Raw genomic sequence first — 25,901 nt, forward strand, 5'->3', positions numbered from 1 at the left:
AACGGATTACCATGGCAATAGCAGTTAGAAATTAGGATTGTTGTGGAACGTAGCGACGGATCAGGTCTAAAGGTGAATTTCAGGTATATTATCCGAATACAACTAGATAATCCTACACGGCAGCGATAGAGATAGCATCGGTGTGGCGGCTATTTGAAATATAGTGCCTAGAGAAAGTTATGGTTATATTTTCGCATCTTCAGGTAATCTATACAAGACCTAGCGTTCAAATGAATAGCGAGATGGCTTTCAACTATTGTCTGATGAAGCACACCCAATGGTTTTAAGCGTTCTTCTAGTATAAATAACAAAATAAAATTAATATTTTTAGTAATATTGGGAGAGTTCATGCATTATTTATATCTGAGACAAAGATAACATAAATTCATGCACTTGTCAAAAATTCTCTCCAAAACGTAAATAGATTGAAAAGTGGTATATGATATACACTTCTTAACATCGTTATTTACGCACGTACCTATTGAGATGAAGGAGGGCTTGGAATAGGTTTCGGGGGGTAAAAACATGACAGATGGTAACAAGCGTACTATCAAATCAATACATAGATGTTTCATTATAACTTTACCACATAATACGGATAAGCTCAGATTTAAATGGTTAACATTAGGTACGGTTCGTGCGCGGTGGCGTAATGCCAGATGTTGACGATGATGCGGTTACTATTTATCTCATCATAGAGACTTCATAGAGGGAACCAGCAAATGCGGTAACGTAACCACTCTTCAGGTTGTACAATATTGTACCATTGAGCAACAACTCCAATTACTGAATAAAAACGCATGTAACAACGACAACTCAGAGTTCTCTTGAGTTGCGGAACGAATCCCTGTCGGATGCCTTTTAGGTGTGGTTTCGCATAGTTCCTCTATTGTCGTAGACCCCAGCTACACACTTCAGAACTGCAACAAGCTATACATAGTGAAAACGTCTAGCGAACAGCTTCAAATGATGCCAATCATTTGGATGATGACCGTTAGGTGCGCTTAATCAGCTCCTTGTGCTAGTTTCCCAAGTAACGTATTTGCCACCTTGTGGTCTAGGTTCAAATTCGGTCATAGACACACTTCGTTTTGCGCTGGGAGCCAGCCGTCCGTCGGATAGAATATCTAACGGCGATACCGCACATAAAACTGGAAACGTAATACTATGCTAGATAAGCTTGATGGTACATAATTAGCACTGCGGAATCTGAAAAAATCCGCGTGTTATTAGGTAATGATCTCTTATTTTTTGTTGTAGTGCTTCATTAAGATAAGGCGCTTAATAATTTCTGCTGATCTGTCATCGAAACATTTCGAAACTCTATGTATTGTAAATGTGGGCTTGCTACTAAAATAATACTATTCGAACTATTACATTGAAAGTGCTTTCCGAATAGCTTCGAATGAAAATATTGCCTAAATAGCATATGACGAAGGTCATACTGGCATGTCACTGTTTCTCCCGCGGTGGTAATGTGTTTGTTGTTTTACCGTTCATTTCAGGCCGAGCAGGACTCGCTCTGCGGTGCATGTGGTCAACTAATTCTGGACCGAGTACAGCTTCGAGTCAACGATGTTTCATGGCACGTTGATTGTCTGAGGTGCTGCACCTGTGATTGTCTTCTGGAGAAATTCTCTACGTGTTTCTTTAGAGATGGAAATGTCTACTGCAAACAGGACTACGCAAGGTATAGATCGGTAGAAAATAGGTAGATCCGTTGAAGTAGTAGCCATTCAGGCGTTGTATTTTCGCACCATTCAAAGATAGAATTTTCCAGTTTCAACGCCGTGTTTCCCAGCATGCTGTCCATTTAGCAGCACTAACGCTCAGCGGAGCTTCAGTGACCAAAGAAAGAACCGGTAGAGGATTTTATAAAAAAAAAAGTGAACCTAAAAACGTATGCGTTTAATAAACACATTCATGTTGACATAAATACACTTGGGCAAACATACCTATGTTTTCCGTTTTTTGATAAACTGTGGCATGTACATATAAATACTTGAATTATTTTTGTTTTCATTGAAATTGGAAACAGTTATCGATTAGTTAAACAATTGTCCATCGCTGACTTCTAGTTAGCACTCTTAGGCGTGTGGGCCTGTCCTGGGTCTGTGCCCAGCTCCCATTGACTGCGACAAACGAAAGCTGGGGTAAACAGGAGGAAAGACGAACTGTAAGGGTGCATCGGTTTGTGACCGAGGACAGAGGCTTCTCTCGTCGCAGGAACTAAAGGGTGCGAATCTTCCGCGTCGCTGCTCTTTGGTCTAACCTAATCAGGCGCTGCCCGACGTCCGCGCTCTACGAAAGACTTCTTCTGGCGGAATCCTTTTACCACGTCCCTGTTTCCCCTCCTCGATTGGTGCGGTTGAGTAGCCACCGAATCCATCGAAACCGCACAACGAGGCCTAAGCAGTAGCTTTGTCCTAACTGGATACGTAGTTCAGTGGATACAGAGGGCTAGTAACCAATTCTTTGGTTAACGCCTGCGCTTCTCGTCTTGCTGTAATACTGTATAGTCTTTGGTTGTAATAACTCTATATTAATCAGCCGAACAATACGAAAATTCACGGGTGTCAGTTCGATTCGTTACTCAACAAATTTGTAACAGAGGACCAATTGCGGTTTTTTGAAAGAAACCGCGAGATAAGCCTGAAATTAAGAAACGTGGACATTAGGCTGTAGGCGGTGGCGTGGCTGACTGTATTTAACCACATACACATTTTGTTGCGCGTCCAATAATTAGCTAGAAACTGCCCATAAGCTATAGCTATCAGGATCCCTGTATAGGCCTTTATTTTTTGAGTTTTGTATCCGATGTCGCCATCAAGCATTTCGTCACGCGGCTGGCTTCTAGCGCCAAACAAAGTGTGTCTATGCCCGGATTCGAACCTAGACCTTACGGGGCCGTATAAGGCCGTAAGTTTCTATTTGAATTTAATAAAAGGCTAGAAAAAAACAGAATCATTTTCAATAATTGCTGAAAGGTTGTTAAGCAGAAATAAAGAACGTAAACGCGATACACAAATATATATTCTGTATTTCCATGCTCCATATTGTCTCAGTCACTGACTGAAGCAAAAAAGTCTAAAGATAGATGATTCAAGATGCCCGTTACTGCTACCACATGTGTAATAAATAAAGTTAGACGTTGTCCCACCCTTAGATGTTAACATGATATATATATATATATATACCTCAATTAGAAATGATAACTACCGATATCTGATCTATATATCTATTTGTTGAAATGTATGAATCGTTTACTTCGCACCACGTTTGGAAGCATCGCACACACAGTGTACAAGCAAGTGTTTATATCGAGCTTTGAGTTCGCCCTGCCTTCGCGAAATAACGAACGGGACAAACGAGGACCAAGACTCGGCAACATTCGATAGAATGCTGCTGGTGCACCATCAGCGGCGGTAGTGGAAGGGAACAGACGTGGTGGGGGTAGAGGTTAGGTACAAAAATCATGCGCAATGAGGAATGAGAGAGACGAATAGAGAGAAGGAAGTTGGAATACCAGGCCTGGGCGCCAGGTTTGCTGGAGCGAGGAGTGTTCCTGCGAGGAAGACGGAGGAAAACGAGCAGGAGGCGTGGAGGAAACGGAGAGCCTATGGGTACTCCGGTGGGGAGCCCTGTAATCGAATTGGCCGCCTCGATGACAAGTCCATGTCTTTCTTGCCAGCAAATCTAACAAGCTTAACATTATCGACTGGTGGGCAAGCAAATTTGCTCACCCCCTCATGGCACTACAACAGCAACTACCTGCGATCGCATTTTGTAGCAGGGGAAGGCACAGTAAGGACACATGTCTATAGTATGGGAAACGGCCTGGGCTTTGGCAAGCGGAGGCATACGGGGGCTGAGGGTCCATGGGGTGAACGATGATGAGGATCATAATTTGCTGGATTTGGTCTGAATCGCTCGGTCCCGCGCATTCTCTTTGTCTCGCTCGCTAGTGGGGGTTTACTCGTTCCCCTTGTACCTTATACACGTCTTAGTAACTTAGACGAAACGATATGTATGTATGTTCCTCATACCTTCCTTACGATCGCCGACTGTTCTCATCAGATAAATCAATTGTACCTAGAGCTACACTCGCTTGCAGCCAGCAGCTAGCGTTAGAACAAGGGCATTTCGGGAGTACGTGACAGATCTAACTCTCGGCTCTTCGTAACATAAACATGTCTCGAAAATAATATAGGCTAACGTTAGCAGCAGGCAGATGCTATGCAGAAATCAATTCCCAGTCAAGAAACGGCTAGATGAGCTTCATTAAGCAGTTCCTTTTAACTATCTGCTGGTCAAGTACTTCCGACGATGTAAATGAGTAAGGCGTCCCCTATTCGCAAGGTATATGCTTCGCATAGGCGCATATGACTCTCAGTCTGGGTATCTGCCTGTCTAATTATAATGCTTTCATTCAAGAGCGTAAGTTTACTTTTTCGTTTATGACGCTAGCTAATCGAGTAACGAAAGATACGAGACAGCCGACACGATTCGCTTGATTGTTTGCTAGAAATATTACAAGCTACATCACTATATCTAGCGTTCTTTCGGCCTGATTTTTAACTTTGCTATCTCTAAAAACGTGGTTGTCCCATGTACATTGAAACAAGCGACCATGTCAAGGGCTAATACTATGTATAGTCCATAGCATATTTACTTGTTTTCGAAAACGGCGCTTCCTGTTCCTTGGTGTGTTAGCTCGGCGTTGCATCACATCTTTAAGCATTGGACACTCATCGTCAGCCATATACATATATACAGAATATTCTAATCCTTCACCTAAGTTGAATCCCACACGGCTCAATGTGTCTTTCTCGACAGCATCAGTACCAATGGCAGTGTCGCATTGCTCTGCCCGAATTGGGTCGAGCCTTTCGCCCGTAACAACCGGCCGTCTTTTGCCTTGCCAAGTTTGCCTTGTGACGGGTTCCTTCATGTCCATCGGCCTTTCGGCCCCTTGCCTTTCAGCCCATAAGGTGCTGGTGGCAACTACTACGCAGCAGAAATGGTCTCTAAGGAGGGTAACAACATCGGGTTTCCTTCGCTCTGGTTCACTCATCCGCTTGCTTTGGAGCAGGACTTTGCTCCGCAACGGGGGTAGCAGCGGTGCCAAGAATAGTTTCAGCTTCTTGCCTTTCACTTCCCGCTCAGTCTGCCTATTGCATTTTGCTGGTTCGTCTTCCTCGTCGTCTTTTCCGTTTTGTCTAACTGTCGTCTGCTTTTCCCGCTTCTATTTCTTGTTCGTTTTCGTCTGCTCTGTGTTTTGCCCCGTCGTTTTCCATGCCCTTGTGGCCGTTGTGGCCCTTCCCAAAGATATCCCTCTGTACACTTTGCTTTCCGCACCAACAGTGCGTTAGCATCAGTAGTCTCTTTAACGCTGTGCAGAAACCCATTTCCTAGCTGGCCTGCGAATCTTCTTCCTCTTCTAACGAACCACTCCGTTCCGAGCAGTGCCCCCTTCCGTAGCCGGGACACGCAGTGCGGCGCGGTCCAATCGCTGTACTCCGATTGGCCAGTCTGTGGGCGGAGCTTTCGTCGCAAAACATAAGCGGACGAGAAAGACAGACCACATGGAAGTTGGCTCTTTTCAAAGATTCTCAGACGTGGGCCTGTATCTACATAGATCTGTTACTACGCAAGCGGAAAGAACGTTTCTGTCGAACAGTGTAGTAGGGTGCACAAAAAATCAACTGAACGACGTAGTCGTTGTAGATGCTGCAGGCGTGTGCGAGTTATGATTCCTTGTTCTCTCGCTCTCAGAATAGTTTAGGCTGTTGGGTTTGAGTGAACTTGTACCGGAAGTCGTCGAAAAACCGCACGGAGGAAGACGATTTAAATGTAGCTAACATAGACGAGCAAAACAGCCTGTCTATTTAATGACTCGCGAATTATGATTATTTTGAAGTTACTTTATCAAAAGACTACTTAATTATCCTTTCTCAAATTGCATAACACGGCAGATGCTGTATAATGAAGCTGGAACCCAATGATATTGTTTACTGTTCGAGATAATATTGTTACGGTTATTACTATCTGTGATTACTATTGTTAGAGAGGTATTTTGTGGGAGCGAAAAACTTCAAAGTCGACAAAAAATCCTACCAGTCAGAGCTTCAGGTACGATTCGAGATGGATTTTTTGCCATATGTGAGGAAAAAGCAAATAATCGCCAATAATAGTTAGCTCACCACATCTGTGATCAGCTGTGGTTTATCCTAACTGAAGTTTAAACAGCCACTTTTACTAAGCTCACTTTTCCGTATCAATGGAAGCTTTTTAGCGGAAAATCGAAGCAATTCGTCATGCCGAATAGATCAAAGTACAGAACGCATGACCTAGCATGGCTTATCGTTAACTATTCAACAATTGGTGAAGTTTCGAACTACGGGCACAACTGCGGAACGACATTATAAGGCTAAAAGCCCATTGAAAAAATGCACGTGACAAAGGCTTTTGATTCTTATACTCGGATTTTTCAAGTACTTGCCATCAAACGATACACAATAGCAGAACTCATTCATGCGGCAGACGCGCTTCATTGCCTCGTGCTTTTACTTTCCCCCTCTCACAAGCCACTCCTGAGCTCCGTGTTGGCAGTATCTAAGCTCCTCAGGTTCAGACTTCAAAGCCTCAATCAAGGCACAGACAGTGTACAGGTGTGGGGAGCACTGCAGGTGCCTGCCACGGCGCGCTTCTGATGTCCAACTTCTACAGCCTCGAGAACCAACCGTAGGACGCCTGAAGACCCCCTGCGGAAAGGGTCTAAATAAAATCTAAGAAGGCGCCCCGTCGTGGCCTATGATCGTCTTGATGTTTGGTCAGCAAGCTTTGCTCGTAGCCGATTGATGCTACAAATTACATGACTATTTTATCCAATAGCTAATGCAGCTGCGGACCTTGCCAATAAAACGTTATGCTGATACAGGTAAGTTGGCCGACTGTAGGCCTAACCGGGCCAGTCGCCTTTGTGGTTCTGTCAAAAAGATGAAGAGCCGAGTAGAGGACGCTATGGCTGCGGAGATTGGGGAAACGGCACGGGGCTGGGGCGGAAATGCGTTGGACCGTTAAATGAAGAGGCTACTCGGCATGCACATACACACACGGTCACCTCATTCTATGCCTCGCTGGATAAAAGGAAAAGGCAGTGATGGGGGCTGTTAAGCGTACATTGATTTTAAGTATATTCAATACGAGAGTGTCATTTCTACATATCTCGTACAAAATTCAATAATTATGATAAGCTTTGATTGCTTCGATGATTTTACTCATCTGCTAAGCAATAATGGGTCGATATAGGAAACGTGAATTACTCTATATCGTTGACACTTCAATGTTAGGAGGCATATCGGATGCTCTACAAGTGACATGGCTTTACGTTTCCCAAACACCATACACTTAACGTACGAGAGAATCGATCATGGCTGGATTCTTATTTTATACCAAAGAGTATCAGCAGGTAACTCATTATTTTTGCCATACGACAGCAAAAACGTAAACGTATTTTACAATTTTAATCTTCTTTAGCTTATCAAGTTTCTTTCTCTGATCGAAGGGTCGAAAAATAACCTAGACAATTTGTAATCCTACCATCCTACAAATTCATCCTTGAATAAAAATACGTATTCACAGGTAGCCAACATCGCGTAGGGCCATGGCGTTAGAGATGGCATCGATATCTTTTTTATTTATTTCTTAGGGGACATGTTGTCTATTTAGCAACATAACGAAAAACACTACCCTTTGATCGCTTCAAAAAAAGCCTATAGACGAACATTACCCAAAGTGCACTGTTCTACAAAATATAAAATGGCTGTTCTCGAAAGCCTCGGCGATTCGTCAGAGCTTCGCATCTTCTCTTCTTCCCCGCCGCCTCAAGAAGATGATGGAAGGGAAGGACGGCTGAGGGAAGTATTTGTACAAAAACTTAGCGCAATCAGGAAGGACTTATTTATATACTCCGTCTTATCCCCTAACTAAAGCTGGCATACGCTTTTACCCTCACGATTTATGGACTCTGTCACCACTTTGTCGTCCTTTACTCGCTTGGTTCCGCACGATAGGGCTCCAGAGGACAAGCTGAAAGCACTACGAACAATCAAGAATGGTCAATATTTTATTCACTATTTGTCTACTTAACGTAGTTAGTAGCGATTTATGTGAAATATAAACTGCTTTGTAGTTAACTAGGTTATCCTTATTGATTTCAACTCATTTCGATTGTGATCTGCATGCAAAAAAATTGGGTTTATCTGAACGCTGGGGTGCGTTGCGTAAATAACATTCATCCATAGTAGAGTGACTTTGACGTAATTGTATGCCTTTACAGCTTGATAAATTCTAGTATCTTGTATAAGTAGAATGATACCAGTTGTGAACTTAACTTAAATTGCTTAAAAAAAAATTTGTTTCATGATTTTTTTAAAACTTTTCGACAAGTTCTGTCCTATGCTATGCTGTTATGTTGTCCTATAGCCGGTGATCACTAGAGCTTCTGTTCGCACAGGTTCATCCTTGAAAGGAGCCTTATTGTGAGACTACCAGATAAGTACGGCCTACGGCACACCATAGACCGTATCTATACTTATTGTCGGCCTTACGTAAAACACGAGCGGCAGACACATTGAAAAAGGAGCGTCAACACATGGCAAGGCAGCGCCGTTACTGTCTTTGTCCAAGAAACCATTGTTGGTTTGTGTACACAATTTGCTGAAAATGTCATAAGTTATAGATGATCCCGGTCGACCACGTATGAGCACCGTCACCGCCGGGATCGGCAGCGCGTATGAACACAAGACAGTACTTCTTCTAGGAAAGAGCATGTGCAATATGCTTTTGCTTGACGCACAGCAGCTCCTTATTTGTCCGTCCGTCGCTTTGTCTGTTTGTGTATAAATATGCACATTTGTAATCCTTGTGGAACGAACTTCTCATGCAGCTGTTCTTTCCCCGCGGTTCGTTCCGTGCAGACGTTTGTAGAAGAAAAGCCATTGGACCAGTCGGGCTGGTCCCGGCGGGATATGTTCATGTACTTGTGTGAGCTACCAGTATACAATCAACATAGTGATCCGGTCCTAGATTGGTACACGATCTGTGTTGTGGGCCGGAGCCGATTGCTCTCGGGCAAAAGGGAGAGACGGAACCCTACGATGCGCGCAAACGACTAGGTCTAAGGAAAAGTGCAGCAAATAGGAGCGTACGCCAGAGACAAAGAGAGCGGGATGTTGTTGATTCAACGACGGACGGTCAGGCTGCATCGCGCTCGGTACGGAAACGGACACGAATCAAGTACAACTGCTGGGTCTGGCCGCTAGAGTAGCGGATGCAGCTAGACGGTGCCCATGTCTAAATGAACTGCCGGGGGGCATCGTTAGCCACTTGCTTCTAACTCCCACACGGGCGTCACGCCCTTTCCTCGGCCTTCTTCGATCGTGTTCCATCCCCAGAAAAAAGGAACTTTCTCTCTCTTTATATATAGCGTCAGATCTTATTTTAGTCTGTTAGAGGAGGAACTAAGTTGCTGTCCGAAAATTGCTTGTTCGAATAGCTCTTTCAAGCAAGCCAACAGCCAGCTGAGAGGGATGCATGTAATTTGCTAGATCACCTCACACACAGCACTTATCTACCTGCGACCCCATATTGTTCCGAAACAGGATACTGTCAAAGCTCGTCTTGAAACACTTGGGTAATTTTAATATGCTAATAAACAGTTGACTTGGGTTAAAATATAAAAAAAAATAACAAATTAAGGCTGGAGTTGCTTATTTGCCAAATTCTTCGATATTTTTGGTCTCAAATGTTCCAAAAGAATCGATTTTAACAGATTAGATCTTTGTGTTACAATCCATTAAATCCAGTTGAACCAAAGTGTTTGTTAGATAATCTAATTGAATAAAAGTTCTTAACTTACGACTTATGCAAAAAAAATTTGATTAAAGCTTTCCTCTAAATTGTCTAAATTTCCTCTCAAAAAGTCTGCCGTTTCTTCAAACAAACTTACGTGATATAAACTACAGTTATAGATACGCTCAAGTGAGAATCGGAGAAGAGTCGGCCTTAGGCATTTTGCCGTATTAAATAAATTATGAGACTTCTATAAGAACTACATTATGATAACTGTATTCTATCTACAATAGTATATTGCCAACCTTGGTCATAATTCAAAACAACGCGATATCTTCCTATAAAATGGGTTTGTGGGCTTACGGTAACAACCTCAAGGAACACGGTAAACCCATGGTGGCATTCGACGAATTGGATATAACATTAATTTATTAAAATTAATTTGTGGGCAAACGCTGGAGAAGCTTTTTCTTCCAATTAAGATAGATACACACAAACTAAAAGCCTACTTTTTTGCCTTTTGACCTTCCGCAAAAGAATTCCTCCCTGAACAACTTATGTGAGTCCTACTGATTATCTAAAAAGGCAAATGAAAGCTTGAAGCTTAGGCAGATACTTATAATAGCAATAAGCAAAATATCCGGTTGCTTGGCAGGTTTAGGACTAGGTGACACACAACCAGCCTACAAAGCCTCGCGGGTGCTAGCGAAAAGTCACACCATTATGTCTACGGAACTCAATAAAGCAAAAGGTGAGGGAGTTTTGCCGACGACGCTAAGGTTGGTAGCAATCCGTGATGTAATCGAATTTCTGTGGTTCTACCAGCTTGTACCCGTTTGAGTTCACCTCATGAGAGAGTATCTCATTGATGTGATGGTAGACTGCCGATACACTTGGCACAGACCGAAACAGCGTAGTTTCAGGGCCTCATTTGACACGACTGCAATTGCGACGGATCTGCCATAAACACAGGGGAAACGCTATTTCTATTCATCGTGCATCGTAGAAAAGGACGGCTGTGAGGCGGGGTACCAGCAAAATAGAGAAAAGGCTTGTTTCTTTTTGCCACATTAGACTACTATTGCACACAGAGTACTATCAGCTGTAGACGAGTCCAAAGGCAGGGAGTGGAATAGGACGAACAGATCGCAAAGCAAAAGGACGGAAAAGAAAGTGAATTGCTCATTGATGTAGGACACGACTCGGGGTCTGGTTGCAAATCAATTGACTACCACTGACAACGAACTATGCTTGCTTGGAAGGCGACTCGAACTATGCTTTCGATGACTGGCAGATTGTGAAAACGCTGAGGCCTGTGTGTGAAGTCCATGACCAACGTCATCTATGGAAGAGAAGCTTTTTATAGCAACTTATGAATTATAGCTTTGTGTACAATTTGCATAAACGATAACTTAGAAAATAGCTCAAATCTATTCGCATTTGTATGTAGAGGCTGTTACAATTCCACACTTTAAAACAGTAAGGGTTCGCTTACTGTACAAACAAACGATGCTTTACCCGAAGCCGCCGAACCGCGTAGTTACTCTAAAATAGTAAAGCGTAGTAAAGCTAAATTTTACGGATTGTGACAAAAAATAATTTCTTTTGTTGAGCTATACACAATATTAACGCTACCATGGATGATTATTAATAATCAACTTTTCATTGTACATCCAATGCTTGATTTCTCACATTAGCACAAAGTGAATTTTGAGGAATCAAGGTGACATTTGTAGCTTATACTAGTTCAGAGCACACGAATTATACCCTCTTTGTCTACTGCACCAGCTACAGGTGCGTCTCCCCAACTCAAATGCTGTCCAGGAAGGACTACATCGTATCCCGGCTTTCTAGCGCTTCATGCTTTTCCCCCTACTAGCTCTCTCCACGCCCCCCCCCCCCCCCCCGTTCTCCCCTGTTTAATGTCTCCACCGGCAACATCTGCCCTGTGATTTACATACTATTAACACCTCGCTCGTAGATGTCCAATAGCGTAGTTACGACTCAGGGACCCATTCGGTCCATACCTTCCAGTGCGTTTCGCCCGTTCCACAACTCTCCCCCTCTCTCTCTTCTGCTCAAATCCTTCCTTCTCTCAGTACATCATCACTACTTGTTACTATTGTGAATCCTGGGATATCCTGACTGACTGTATAAGGGATTTGAGATGTCTGAATGCGGGCTTGGGTCACCCTACACCGATGTGTGTCAGACATTGGGTGCCGCTACAGTAACTCGTATGTGTCGTATCGGTGCTCTTTAGTTGGCCCGCAGCACTTTGGCGCCCCCTTCGTCGGATTGCTCGCAACGACTAGAGCGACCAGCTCTGTTTGTAATGAGATGAGGCCGAATTAGGTGGCAAAGCAGTGTCAAAACATATGTTAGTTGCTGTTCTGAGCTAGATCTAGCCCCCGACTGAATCCTGGTTGTACGATTGTCGTGACCCATCATGCGATGGCGAATTTCCTTTGTTCGGAAGTGTCCTTGGCCGTCCTCGGCGACACGCGGATCCTGTTACACCTGTAGGGACAGATATATTCAGAGCTGCTCTTCTTCACTCTTCAGCTATGCTGACAGGTGAATAGGAATTCGAGTGATGGCCTGAATTGCTGCCGCAAGGGTGAGAAGGACATTACTGTTAATGTAACATTGATAATTTCGAATCAAATGTGTATTTGTCGGCAGAAGAGACATGTAGATTACTGATGGATCACATTTTCATGGTTCACATATCGTATACCATTGCTTAAACGGTAACGATTTTGGGGCAATATGGCCACCCTCAGGTATTTAAAGTGTCGCTAGGCGGAGAGGCTGTAAAAAAATCTGCCAAATGCCAAAATTGTCGCTAACAAAAATTCAGCCCTTTTTCATGTTGTTGGATAGTCGTCTAATTTGTTGTGCCAGGTCTGTATGCTGGTTTTATTTTCCTATTGCTAGTGCCAAAATGCCTATTTTTCAGTGAAACTGTAGTTCGTCAATATATATTCTTCGGATGTAGGCGGTACCAATTTATCAGTGTTTTAAAGTACCAGATGTTTGGTGACTGGATGATTTGTACTTTATTGGGCGGATTATCCAGCCCTAAAACTTACCAACGTACTATTATATTGTAGTAATCAAGCTTCTTATTAACTAACGTAAAGTTAGAGTGTATACTAGCGTGCGGTCTTGCTTTACAGGCAATTCGGTGCGCGGTGCGCAAAGTGCGCTAGGGGGATCCAGCCGGCAGACTGGGTTCGGCGAGCTCGCGACCGTGTTTATCATCTGGCGTGCTTTGCCTGCGAAGAGTGCCGAAGACAGTTGAGCACGGGTGAAGAGTTTGCATTGCATGATGGACGCGTGCTTTGCAAAGCGCACTTTCAGGAGCTTGTCGATCCAGGCAGCCAATCCACCGATGGTACTAAAGTCGTTCATTTTCGTCGCAGCTATGCAATTAATCTAACTTTAATTAAACCTTCAGAATAAACGGATTTTTTGGTTTTTCTCCTCATCTCAAGTCCTTCGACCTAAAACAAATAACTTCGAGAAATGTAATATTGCAAAGCTGAACTTCATGTTGTCAGCTGAAACGAGTTTGCTTGACACATGTTGCGTTAAAATTACCGATTCTTTTAGAATAACTAGACCCTTTCACGCGCCACATGGTTTCATAGCACTATTATATGCGTTTTTACCAATGTGCGTTCGTGCAGAAAATGGAGAGCAGGAACATAATCCTCGTGCAAAGACGAAGCGCGTTCGAACGACATTTACCGAAGAACAGCTGCAGGTACTTCAGGCCAATTTCAACCTGGACTCCAACCCCGATGGCCAAGACCTTGAGCGGATCGCACAGATAACGGGGCTGAGCAAAAGAGTGACGCAGGTTTGGTTTCAGAATTCGCGAGCGCGTCAAAAGAAGTACTTCAACAACCAGTCAAAGAATGGGCACAGCCATGGCCATACCCACAGCAGTGGTCAGCATATTAACAATAACAATAATAATAACAACGGCATTGGTGCGAGTAACGGAAGTAACGGGGGCGGCGGCAACGCTGCTGGCGCGAACGGGGCTGGCGGAAACGCGACAAGCGGCAACAATAACAACAATTCGGTTGTTCACAGCAACAAGCCCGGGACGCCCCTTGGAGGTAAATTAGCCCACTCGATGTAAACGCAGACTTTCGATGACATTTTCCTCCCTTGTTGTGTGCTTGTTTAAGTTTTATTTCGAAAACGAGGAGAACGGGTCCCAATTCGCTACACAGAGCTGACCTATTAACAGGTCGACGCTCGTGTCACTCATTGAGCAGTGTGCTGGTCCGTGACACCTGTGAACTTGATACATTTCATAGTCTGCTGGCTCATCAAAATATAGGTACGCTAAAATGTTTCCGTCTACAATTGTTTTTGGCAGCATAACCACTGGTGGTAAGCGATTCTTATACCTTCTATGTGTCATTTCTCGAGAGCTCTAAAAGTCAAAACTGGTTGTCAGGAGTGACAATAATTTCTTAGCTCAGAAATGCTATCAGACAGCTATCGTTGCCTGCATAGTTTGGCAGCGTAACTGAATACAGATAATTTTCCTTGCTCGACATGCGATTCGTTATCATATAACGTTTCTGTACCTGCGCTTTGCTATCCGCCGAATCCTCAAAACAAGCTCATTGATTCCATTGTCATTACAAGCATCTGTTCATAAACAATAGAAAAGTTAAGGTATGTTTTCTCCGTTCTGTTGTGTATTGTGCTTGTAGTAGCAGGCAGAGCGAGCTCAACAACACCGTGCGTGGCCTGCGGAGGGCTAATGTATTGCGTCTGCTCTCCCAACAGCTCCGTCATCAGTCCAACGACCGGAAACGTATCAGCCATTAGCGGAGGACCCGGAAGCAGTAACAGTTTATCAAGTAGCCATAGTGCGCACACGCCAATCTCTGCTTAGCTAGCTTTAAGTCAAAGTGTTACGAAGCAATGGATGTGTTTTCCATAATGGCATAACTCATCCCCACCAGGCTAGATAGTCAATTAGCGTAAGAAAATGACAGCTAAATATAAATTCATATCTACAAACAAACAATCGATTTGAACTTCATGTACACACCAATGATTTCTCACACATGTTTTGAATTTCGCGCCCATTATCAATTTACACATACTGAAATCATCTATCATCATTCTTTATCATGAGCTACCTGCGCATAGACATAAGTGTATGTTAGCGTGCATGGGTTGCTGTGTTCGAGAAATCGTTAAGTCGCTCATTGAAGACACAAGTCATTTCCCACATGTTAGTTACGGTAAATAGGTCCATTTTGCTAATAGTTCAATTTTTTAAAAGCTTATGTCAATAGCTTGTGGTCTACAGCAATGGAAAGCGGCTACCAAAGTACGATACCTTGTAGTTTTGTTTTGTACGCATGTCGATGCGTGTCCAACAATCTGTCTGATTTAGCCAAGCATTACCATATAATAAAACAACTGGGATGCGGAAACGCGCAATCGATGGGCGTGTACATTTTGTATATTCAGCAAATTCTAACAGGATTTGTAGATTCGCAATGCTCACAGAGAGGTCAGATGAGTGCGCCTTTAGTTGCTGACTTCAACGTTCTGTTTTCTAATCAGTAGCAGTGACGCGGTTGAGCATCGTGTATCGTGTGAGCAAAGAAACTATTTCCCCGTTTTCGATATTATGAATACATCGGATTCAATGTGTCTATCCAAGGATCAATCAATGCCTCAGAAAGAAAACTCGAGGCAAGGTCAACTTGCTACACTGGCTATAGAAGAAGGATTGGCTGAGGATGTCAAACGATCCAGTGATATGTAACATAACTACGCTTAACAGTAGCTCTCCTTTATAACAATGCGAATATACACATAATGAACAGAGAATATGTATGGTGCGTTGAAGAACCTGACTTAGTCATACAAATCGCACGCGATTTCTTGTTCGAAAGCATGTCTCTATTATAAATTTCATCACAAATCACTCAGTTCGTTAGAGTAGACTAGCCGCTATTGCGTCACAAGACGTTTTTCAGTACCGCAGTATATTGTACCTAGGCAAACAAAACAATACAGGCCAATTACCAGTGGCAGGAATTAGTCTCATTTCGGTGTTACAATTGCCTCAAAATATGAAACGGTCGCAAGTATCAAAACAAATTCAGGGTTTCCGCGCGGCTGCGCATATTGAGACAGATGTCTCGATTGTCTGATCCAACTTATATACTGTAAATATAGTAGTCTTTAACCAGCCGCAAGTACTAAATGGCCGAACGAATATATACAGCCCTTAGCGCCAAACAGCTAAAAATTATCAAAATGTAGTAAATGCTAATTAGAGTAGGGAGAAAAATCATGAGTATAATGCTACTACAAATCGAATCTATAGTGGACGCACTGTAAATTCTGAACGTATCGAAGGTTCACGGGAAGCTGTATGCTCTTAGCTGAGGTTCAGTCATTTATATCCACATAACGCCTGGACACCAATGGTAAATAGCATTCTGACCGCTGTAGTATGAACATCCAATACCCGGTGTATCAACATACGGCAAACAATGATTTTAGGTCTTCATTTCTTGAGTTAGCAGAGCATTGCGTCGTTTGCCAAAAATAAACTAGGTGTAAACTTTATGAGCAATAGGCACCCAATGTCTCTCTAAGCAGCTCAGAAAGATGCTGAAATCCATAGAGTAAATTACCTAATATACAGTCTGAATATATATATATATATATATATATAATGGCCTAGTACGACCCCTTATAGTAGCAGCTGTTCTGAGGTTTAGTAAAAGAGTTGTGCGAACTAGATCGACGGCCACCTATTTATTTCTACTTGACGTTTTTTGATGATACGCGGAATTGACGTTGTAACGCTATCTATATGACCCTATAGTTTTCGTCGCTAACCTCAATGAGGTGATTATATTTCGGAAGTATTCTCACTCTAGCTTCATAAAATTGCACTTTTTGTAAGTTTTCTTAAGGACGTTTTTGAAAAACGACTTTAATCCTGTGGTACTTTCTAAATAGGCCACATAGGTATTCGCGTTCCAAGCTCAAGTTCAAAAGCTTTGCATGATACAATCGTGAATCTGTGTCTACGGCATAATTATCTGGCAGATATTGTTATGCAATTCACACTCGTTACTCATGAGGTTTGGGATAGTGCGCATGAGGTAGGGTTATATGAGACCTATCTTTGTCCTTTCGTTTAACTAAAATGAGTCTGTAAAAGACAATGGTTTTGATGGTGTTTGAGACAAATTGCCAGAAACATGTGGCACTTTTTATTAGATGACTTGGCCGTTAAACGTCGACCGTCGTATATAATTCATATACAATCGTACAACTTTAACTGTGTATCTAGCCGTTCCTATTAGATAGCAGATAAATACGTCGTGGTGTGCAGGGGTAGAAACGATGCTAGCATGAGCCAATATCTGTGCGTATAATTATTTCAATAATAATATATAATGCAAAAAAATCTATCTTATTTTTCCTTTTCCTTCTTGTAAATACTGAAACAATAAAAATCTACCTCCTGATAACATTCATCATTTAACAAATGCGTATTTATTTAGTTTTGGTATTAAGAAGTGATCATGCCTTATTTCTCTCGAGGAGGGAGCTCTTGATCTAGAAATCACGCGTGATCTAGCGTCTTTAGAATGCTTTACTGCGTACCGAAATGGCAAATAAGAAAATACGCTTTTTTTTCAATGTTTTTTCCTTTATGACGCTCCTTTAGAAACGTTCGTGTATGATGTTATTTGTTCTAGAAGGCGAAATAATGATGGTTTCAATCAAAACGGGAGAACCTTCTGTGGCATGATTACAACCTTCGTAAGTGGAAAGCCGATAAGACTAGTCATTGAGAGACTGTGACAAAGCGATCAATTCAGTCCCTGTCATATCGTCTGAGAGGTCGTCAAACAATGAAGATCAATAGTTTAGCCCAAAAAGCGTAGAAATATAAAGTTAATTATACTATACTGCTAAAGGCTTAGATTTATTGGATGCAACAAACGGTTAACCAAAACAACACGTGCTTTTATAGAGTTCGAGAATGAATTTGAGAAAATAGTTAACATGACAAAGCGTTATCCTTCACTGTAGTTTCTCATTGAATGCTCAAATGTAACATTACTAGTCTTACTACTCGTAAGAGTAATCGATATAAATGCTGGTCTTGTCGTAGCGAGAAGCGTTTCTGTTAATAACGGATCGATTGGTTAATGCTGTTTCTTTTTTTTTATAATTAAATTAGCTGGCAATTTCCATTCAGTAGTTTTTTTTGGAAAGAGTAAATAGAAAAGGGCGTCATTTGAAAAATCACAGATGTCAAGTACACAATTGCCGTTAAAACATGACAAACAAGACAAAACTTTAGACTGAATATAATTTAATACAAGTGTGGAGATATTGAACGTCGACTCATCAATCTCAGGACAGGATTATAAGCTCTGCTTGTGAGCGGGCCTATTTGCATTCTCCATTATTTACGGGAGTGTTTCTTTTGCTAGAGAAAAAAAATAGCCTGCTTCATCAGGACGCTGTAGGAAGCATAAGAGTCATTGAGTTATGCTTTTAAAACTGCAAAGTTTGTGATAAAAATGATGAAAACCGAAGTAGACCTTAAGAGTCTAGCTCAAAAATGCTAGCTAAATGAGTTGATTTGGCAAGATAGAAATAAGCTTTAGGGGTACCGATATGATACAGTTCGCTAAGGTTGAAACTGCATTAAAATACTCATATAATTGCTTCTCCACGGGCTTCATCTAAGACCACTGCATAACCGAATAAAACAAGGGCATGTGGCATTTTTATGGGCTAGAATAATAAAAACAATCCTTCTGAAATCTGAAAGCGAATAGTCTATATAGGGCTCAGCCCATGAAGGCTTAGACAGGACATCGCAACTCAAATTGTCACTCACAGTTTTGATCAAATCAGCTAGAAACTAATTACGTTCTAGAGAAGAGCCACGTTTACCAGCCTGATACTATGTCTTTAGCATCCACCTCAAAATTAGATTATTTAGATGAATAGATAAAATACAGTTATTCATATTATGTCGTTCGCAAGCAATTCATTAGCTTCCTCAAACATTTTTGTTACTTTTTTATAAGCTGTTTAGCGCGTCGTGGGCTTGAGTTTATGTAAAATGTACGCGTATCAACTAATCTTTATCAAGCGCTCTTCTTGTCCTCGCTTGTCCATTTTCCCTCGATCCGTACATCTACATGACCCGTTCAAGAAGACTCTACAAAAAGACGGTACAACTAAGTTGGCTAACGAAAGAGCAAAATGGGGGCATTTGTGTTATTTTTGGGCGATGTTGTTTCTTGCTTTTCATTATCGAAAAAAAGCTTCAGTCAACTACCGGATCGACCGTTTTGTAAATAGCGTCATTTTGTATAGTACCAAAAATAATAGACGGTTTAAATTATGTCATTTATATTTTATCAAGAAACATTTTGTTTGAATTCAGAGCAAATAATTAATACTTCAGTTAGAAATGTTTAATTTTTATTGTTAGGTGCTCTGCGTATTGTGTGCTTGAACATCTCATTTAGCTTTCATTCCCAGTTATCAATTTCTGATGGCTTCTTGAACCTGCCATATGTGCTTTCTAACATTCAAAGACTTCCGCCATTAATATTAAACGCATTTTAATTGCTTCTGGAATTGTTTCCAACTACATTAGGTCGTTCATGACACCATATGCGTTCATCGGTTATCGTATATTGCGTTGTAGAGAAATACATTTTGCAAACAAAAAATTTCTAAAATTTCCCGCCTGCTTTCGACCACATGAGCAAAAGATACTGAAGCGACAGGCAGAAGCCACCCTTTTGGTCAGTTGTTATGCAGAAACCTGCGACCTTGCAAGGAAACACATGATTATAAGGGCGTTAACGGACAACGTTAATTGTTTTTTCAGCGGTGAGAAAATTAGTCACATCACTTTATGCGTACTGAATATTAATGATCTACGGTCGTATTGTTATTTGGGAAGATCAGCCACTTGCGATTTTGGAACTAACAAAAAACTATGGCTAGGCCTATTTTGTGTACCTACATAAAGGTTTACGGTTGCAGTGTACATGTGGGAGGCAGTCCAACACTTCATGACTGGTAAAATGCATTGAATTTCTGGGGAACCGAAACAGACCGTGAAGCACTAGAGCATTACCTAGGCTGGATAGATTAACCATCGTGACAAAATCGACTACACTGCTACCATGAGCAAACGAAATGAGCTTTGAGCAAGAAAAATACGTTCGTCAATACCTCGAAATACACCAGAGGTACTTCGATATATTATGTTATTGATAAATATAATATCATATCAAATATGAAACTGAATCGCATGTCGTGTGTTGTTTTGCCAGTATTTTTTTATAGCCGCATAATTATAAGTAATTTTTGAAAGGACCGTTGTCGTCATGATAATTTTTAACAGCAGTTCGATTCCACCCGTATACAAAAATATTAACTTAATACCGCATACGGATATATATTGAAAAGCGTATTAATTTTACTATCTTACATACTTACCAATAAGTAATTTATAAACTAATTCAATTTCAGGCACTAACTATAATGTTACTAAACTCTAGGTTTGGCACTCAGGTGGGCACACGAACGGTACATAGAAACCTCCGTCACAAAATAAATAATGTAATTTCCTAATTTTCCTGCCCTTTTTTGCGCATCCCGTTGTCCTTTGCACTATTTGTTAATTCTAACAGCTTTACATTCATATGAGCTTCAAAATCAGGCAGACTCGATTTTATATAAAAATTTTCCCACACTTAAGCAACCCTTTACCATTATGATTACATACCAAATCTAATCATAGTTGGATTCAATATGCGAGCGTGCCATGATCGAGCCCGTAAAGAAACATTGTTGCATCACTCTGGCCATCGGCTTGTCTTTGAAAACAATGACATCTGTTGGCCGGTAGCGTACCTAATAATGAGCATCGGCTGCTGCCTATCATATTCGCGTAACGTCGTTCTAGCAGACGACACATGAGTAAGTTGATAGTGAACTGTTTAGGTGGAAGCTTTCGTAATCCACGGAACAGTTTTCAGTTTTATCTGAAAATGAAGGAAAACTTGTAACGCTGGCATTTGTGCTGTGTGCATTAGTTGTCGGGTTTTTGATGAATGCAATGGCCAATGTTTGAGCCTATAACGTTTTCCCACGGCATCTCCTTTTTCTTTACTCAGTCCTGTAGCTGCTATCGATACTTATTCGAGTTTATTTGACATAAGAACTGGTTTCCTTTGACCATCAGAACCAAACGGAACGTCATCAGATGGCAGTGCATGGTGTGTGTGCCTTTGTCGTAAACAACTGGCTCACACTTACGGTTATGGCTGCAATATCAGGTGCTCTGGCATCGCTTAGCCGACGCCTTTCGGCCCTACGTTACCTGATAGCTCGAGTCGACAAAAGTTCACAAATTAACGGTGGAGATCTTGTTGCCAAGGTACTGAAGCACCATGGAATCACTCAGCTGTTTTGTTTATCCGGCGGGCATATATCGCCTATCTTGGTCGGAGCGGAGAAACTTGGCATTCGGATAGTCGATACGCGCCACGAAGTGAATGCGGTATTTGCTGCAGATGCTGTGGCCCGACTCACAGGAAATGTTGGTGTAGCTGCCGTGACAGCGGGTCCTGGTGTAACTAATACAATCACGGCTGTCAAAAATGCTCAAATGGCTGAAAGCCCGTTACTCCTTCTGGGCGGAGCGGCAGCTACAGTCGCTAAGGGCCGTGGAGCACTTCAAGATATCGATCAGCTGTCTTTGCTCAAGTCCATCTGTAAGTTCTCTGCATCAACTGCCACGGTGCGTGACATAGTACCTACACTCCGATTGGCTATTCAGACTGCGATGTCTGATACTCCTGGGCCCGTCTTTGTTGAACTTCCCTTAGACGTTCTATATCCATACAACTTGGTTAAACAAGAAGTTGGCATGAAAAACGAGCCTAAAAACTTCGGTCAGCAAATTGTAAAGTGGTACCTCGACTTCTATTTACACAATCTCTTTGCTGGCGGCTTCGATGCCACCGCTTTTGGACCACTTCCCATGTCTACACCTTTAGCAAGCGCTTCTCAGGTGCAAAAATGCGCTGAAGTGCTGTCGAAAGCCAAAAAACCGGTGTTTATTCTCGGAAGTCAAGCTACACTAGGTCCGAAAAAAGCTGAAAACCTGAAAGATGTCCTTGAGGGTTTTGGGGTTCCGTGTTTTTTGGGAGGCATGTCTCGGGGTTGCCTGGGTAAGGACAGCCCTTATCAAATGCGACACTGCAGAAAAGACGCGCTAAAAGAAGCCGATGTTGTATTCCTTTTAGGTTCAGTATGCGACTTTCGACTATCATACGGCCGTGTCTTAAGCAGCAAATCGAAAATTGTTGCGGTGAATCGTAACAAGGAGCAGCTATTCAAAAATTCCGACGCGTTTTGGAAGCCGACCGAAGCCGTACAAGCTGATGTAGGCTCGTTCCTTGCTGATCTCAGAAGATTTCTTCCCGGCTACAAGTGCGATTATTCATGGGTGAAAAGTCTCCGCGCCAAGGACAATGCCAAAGAATCTAAGAACAAAGAAATGGCTTCGCAACCGGTCGATAAGTACCTCAATCCGATAAAGCTACTCAGTATTCTCGAAGAAATGATGCCCGATAACACGATTATAATTGCTGACGGAGGTGACTTCGTGGCAACGGCTGCATACATCCTTAAGCCACGAGGTCCACTCAAGTGGCTTGACCCGGGACCGTTCGGTACTCTTGGCGTTGGCGGCGGCTTTGCCATAGGTGCCAAGCTTGCCCAGCCTGACGCAAATGTAATTATTATCTACGGAGATGGATCTGCTGGATACTCGCTGATGGAGTTCGACTCATTCACAAGGCAGAAAATTCCTGTAACCGCAATCGTTGGAAATGATGCATGCTGGACACAGATCCTCAGAGAACAGGTATATAAAAATTGTGTAGCGGCGTACGTAATATGGATACCATCCAATGAAAATGTGCGATATTGACAGTATAACAAGCCTGATATCCACTAATTAAATACCAAGGTAAACGGAGTAATTACAGACATACTTGTTCGCAAAAAATAGGTACAGACATATGATTGAATTGCAACAAAGCGTCCGTTCTACGTCCCTATAACCAGCTAACCTCCTAAATTGTAGTTAATCCAACACATCTAATATTGGCCTGAACCCTAAAAATAATAATTTCTTTATTTTCAGGCCATTGGTTCAGGCCGAAATACGAGGCGCTTATTATTGTAAGCACTATTAGATGTGTTGGATTCATACCCATAACAGTGGTACACGAATATTGAATAACCTTACTACTACATTTGCAATTGAGATAAATGCATGCATTGATAGCATTTTTGGCGAGAAGTAGTCTAGCTTAATGTTAATATACTTTTTTAGATTTTTTAATTGAATTATTTAAGCAAATTGTATTACTGTGCCACGATACTATTTACAGTCAGTGATGTGTATGTTTTGTTTATAGAAAACTACCTGTTCAATGCTATAGTTAGTAATCATTATTTGCATCTATTTCATTTGAACTATAAATGCAATTATGATAAACTTTTACTAATACTATAGTATTGAACATACTCATCGCTTTTTGGAACCCTGCACTGGTTTGACCTTTTGCGGGGCATTGTTCAATTTCCCAGTAGTTGTCAACTTTATTTGTCTTAGTGTCGTTAAAAAATTCTGCTGCAGTCAACACGTTTGGAATTTTTTGTTATCACTTAATATTGTTTAGATTGGTAAAAAACGAATACATTCTCCTTTTTTTTTTTTTTTTAATTGAATTTGCTTTAGATTATCATATGTGGCTCGTCCGTTGCGTGCCCACTGTCCTACTGTGACTACGATGTGGTGGCAAAGGGCCTTGGAGCGGAAGGTCGGCATTTGACCGGCGGAGACGAAGAGCGTATAGCCGACATTTTTAAAGAAGCCATAGAACTCAACAAACAAGGCAAAAGCGTTCTTATTAACGCATTGATAGGCAAAACTGCTTTCCGTGATGGAAGCATCTCTGTATAGAAAAAAAATAACATGACGTCGTAACCAAAAAAGTCGTGCATGACTGTTGCCGTTTCGGAGGATTACATTTGAAAATCCGATGTCTTATATAACGGAACGATGCTATAAAGCGACGTAAAACAAGACTTAATTATTTAGCACGGTTGTTTCGGATTTATCAATACAAAATAGTATATTATGCATATATAAATTAAAACGTTTACGCTTGACACTCGTACGAGCGTTCAAGGGAATAGGTGATAAACTCGCCATCGAAAATAATGGACACTTTATTGTTCTACCTCTTTATATTGCCCAATTCAAAAGCAAAAAGCCATATTGCCCTCTTGATACCCTAGCTGCTACAACTGTACGATCGTTTCTACCGCTAATATTGTTGAACTGCTTGTAATAACACTTTTTAAAAAGAAATGACCGTACTATTGTATATATAGATAAATTGATACAAAAATAACAGCATTTTTTTAATTGTATCTTGACAGCACTCTCATAACGACATGTTACGTATCTGAGTTCGGTAAACTACAGCATCGTGGAAATAGGTCAACTGTAAGAAAAAAATTATATATTTTCTCCTGTATCATTTGCCTGGGGCAGTATGAGTTGTGCTGTATCAGACCCACATTCCAAAATTCGAGTAACGTATTGAATCACATGGTTATTATTTCTTCTAAGAAACAGATTTAAAAAATTGCTGAATCTTGATTACTTATCTAGACATAAAGTTCTGAAGGTGTATTTGTTCTGGGAATCCCAGATTTAATTGCCCACTGTACTTAAAACTGCGATTGTTGGAATAAATATTTGTATAGTTCTATGGCAATATATAAGGGACACTATGTCACAGCTAGATTAAACGTACAGATGTGCATACGAACATTACCAGAGCTAGAACAATTCGACCTAGGCAACAATTAGCTTACGTGTATAACTGCAATTGACGTGAGAGGATTAATCGTAATGTGAGTTACGATAAATTCATAAATAAAATTGTTGCATATAAGTTGTAATTAATTAGGGTCTGTGCTTGAGTGACTTCAGTCTATTCCTGAAAAATATTTATACTTAAATGATAACTTACGTCTATAGATAAGTAAAAACTTGCTCAATTACTTTACTGTTAAACCGGATACAGAATCCCATTATTTCGAAGCAACATACATAAACAGAGCTAAAATTTTTCATCTTTCAGCGGACGTTACACATCTTTCTTCTATTTTTGGGCTTGCCGTTATGACCTGGTACAAATGGATTAATTAGCCAAGAGTTCAACAAAATTTAACAAAGCCCTGTATAATGCCCTTAGTTTACATACTGATGGTGTAGTTGTAAGCTCTTAAGTCGAGATCTACTATTCTCATACAGTTCACTTGGCAAATAAACTATGTCACATGAACGTTTGCACTAATAGAACTCGCATTTGAGCTCCGTGGCTTGTTGGCGATACCAAAAATTAATTTTTTTTTTATTCTGTATTTTTTCAATTTATGTCTTTAGTAGCTGTTGCCAAGCGTGCTTATATATATATATATATTGCTAGTAGATGTTGTTACACTTATAAACCTTCAATGTAGATACCTAAAAACGAGCACGTATTTCTTGGGCACTATAAGTGGCCCTGTGCGATTCTATGGATGCAGGACTGAAACTTCGGCGACGATTGAAGTAGGGCAAGGACACAACTATGAGTAGATAAACATTATACAAATGCAAAGGTCAAGAAGGTGATGACGACTAAATTTCTAAATATTATTTTTAGTCAAGAAAATACTAAAGAAAATAATAAACCGTCAGCAGAAAAACCATCTGTAAAACCGGAAACAGATTTTTTTTATTTGCATTCCAACGCCGCACGCAGTTCATCGTAATTTATGGGTAGAGTTGTTCACTCTCTAAGTAAAAATTTATATTTACAAAGCCTAATATAATTTCATGACATTTAATG

The 25,901-nt window shown here is 41.3% G+C and overlaps 2 protein-coding genes and 1 long non-coding RNA gene across 5 annotated transcripts in view; 2 read left to right on the forward strand and 1 right to left on the reverse strand.

Moving 5' to 3' along the window:
- LOC111246914 (LIM/homeobox protein Lhx9-like) overlaps positions 1–16,482 on the forward strand; it is a 28,771-nt gene extending 12,289 nt beyond the window's left edge. The window contains exons 2-6 of one of the 2 annotated variants that reach the window (XM_086976884.1): positions 1,506–1,690; positions 13,038–13,255; positions 13,551–13,988; positions 14,598–15,137; positions 15,469–16,482. In XM_086976884.1, coding sequence (XP_086833010.1) covers positions 1,506–1,690; positions 13,038–13,255; positions 13,551–13,988; positions 14,598–14,782 — 1,026 coding nt within the window. In that variant the 3' untranslated portion in view covers positions 14,783–15,137; positions 15,469–16,482. The remainder of the gene's footprint in view (positions 1–1,505; positions 1,691–13,037; positions 13,256–13,550; positions 13,989–14,597; positions 15,138–15,468) is intronic. The other variant, XM_086976885.1, reaches the window with a different exon arrangement.
- On the reverse strand, positions 7,638–20,902 carry LOC147758943 (uncharacterized). Its single transcript, XR_015318648.1, has 2 exons — positions 20,702–20,902; positions 7,638–8,100 (listed from the first exon to the last, which is right to left on the reverse strand). It is a non-coding gene; the product is annotated as an uncharacterized LOC147758943 (long non-coding RNA).
- Positions 20,903–20,929: 27 nt separating this feature from the next.
- On the forward strand, positions 20,930–25,777 carry LOC147758944 (2-hydroxyacyl-CoA lyase 2-like). 2 transcript variants are annotated; one of them, XM_086976880.1, is made up of 3 exons: positions 20,930–22,849; positions 23,132–23,169; positions 23,732–25,777. In XM_086976880.1, exons 1-3 carry the CDS (start codon positions 21,182–21,184, stop codon positions 23,823–23,825), a joined length of 1,800 nt encoding a protein of 599 aa, XP_086833006.1. In that variant the 5' UTR covers positions 20,930–21,181; the 3' UTR covers positions 23,826–25,777. The 2 variants fall into 2 exon arrangements, with proteins under 2 accessions (XP_086833006.1, XP_086833005.1); XM_086976879.1 differs by lacking the exon at positions 23,132–23,169 and having other exon boundaries at positions 20,937–22,849.
- The last annotated feature ends 124 nt before the right edge of the window (positions 25,778–25,901 follow it).

The sequence above is a fragment of the Varroa destructor genome, unplaced genomic scaffold, assembly GCF_002443255.2.
Source record: "Varroa destructor unplaced genomic scaffold, Vdes_3.0 BEIS01000001.1, whole genome shotgun sequence".
In the NCBI taxonomy this organism is placed as follows: domain Eukaryota; kingdom Metazoa; phylum Arthropoda; class Arachnida; order Mesostigmata; family Varroidae; genus Varroa; species Varroa destructor.

What these genes read in the sequence shown, in the direction of transcription:
- LOC147758944 (XM_086976879.1), top strand. Translation starts at nt 21,182, where the DNA reads ATGGCAGTGCATGGTGTGTGTGCCTTTGTCGTAAACAACTGGCTCACA. An exon ending in CACAGATCCTCAGAGAACAG is followed by an intron (nt 22,850 to 23,731) that starts GTATATAAAAAT and finishes AATTTGCTTTAG; the next exon opens with ATTATCATATGTGGCTCGTC.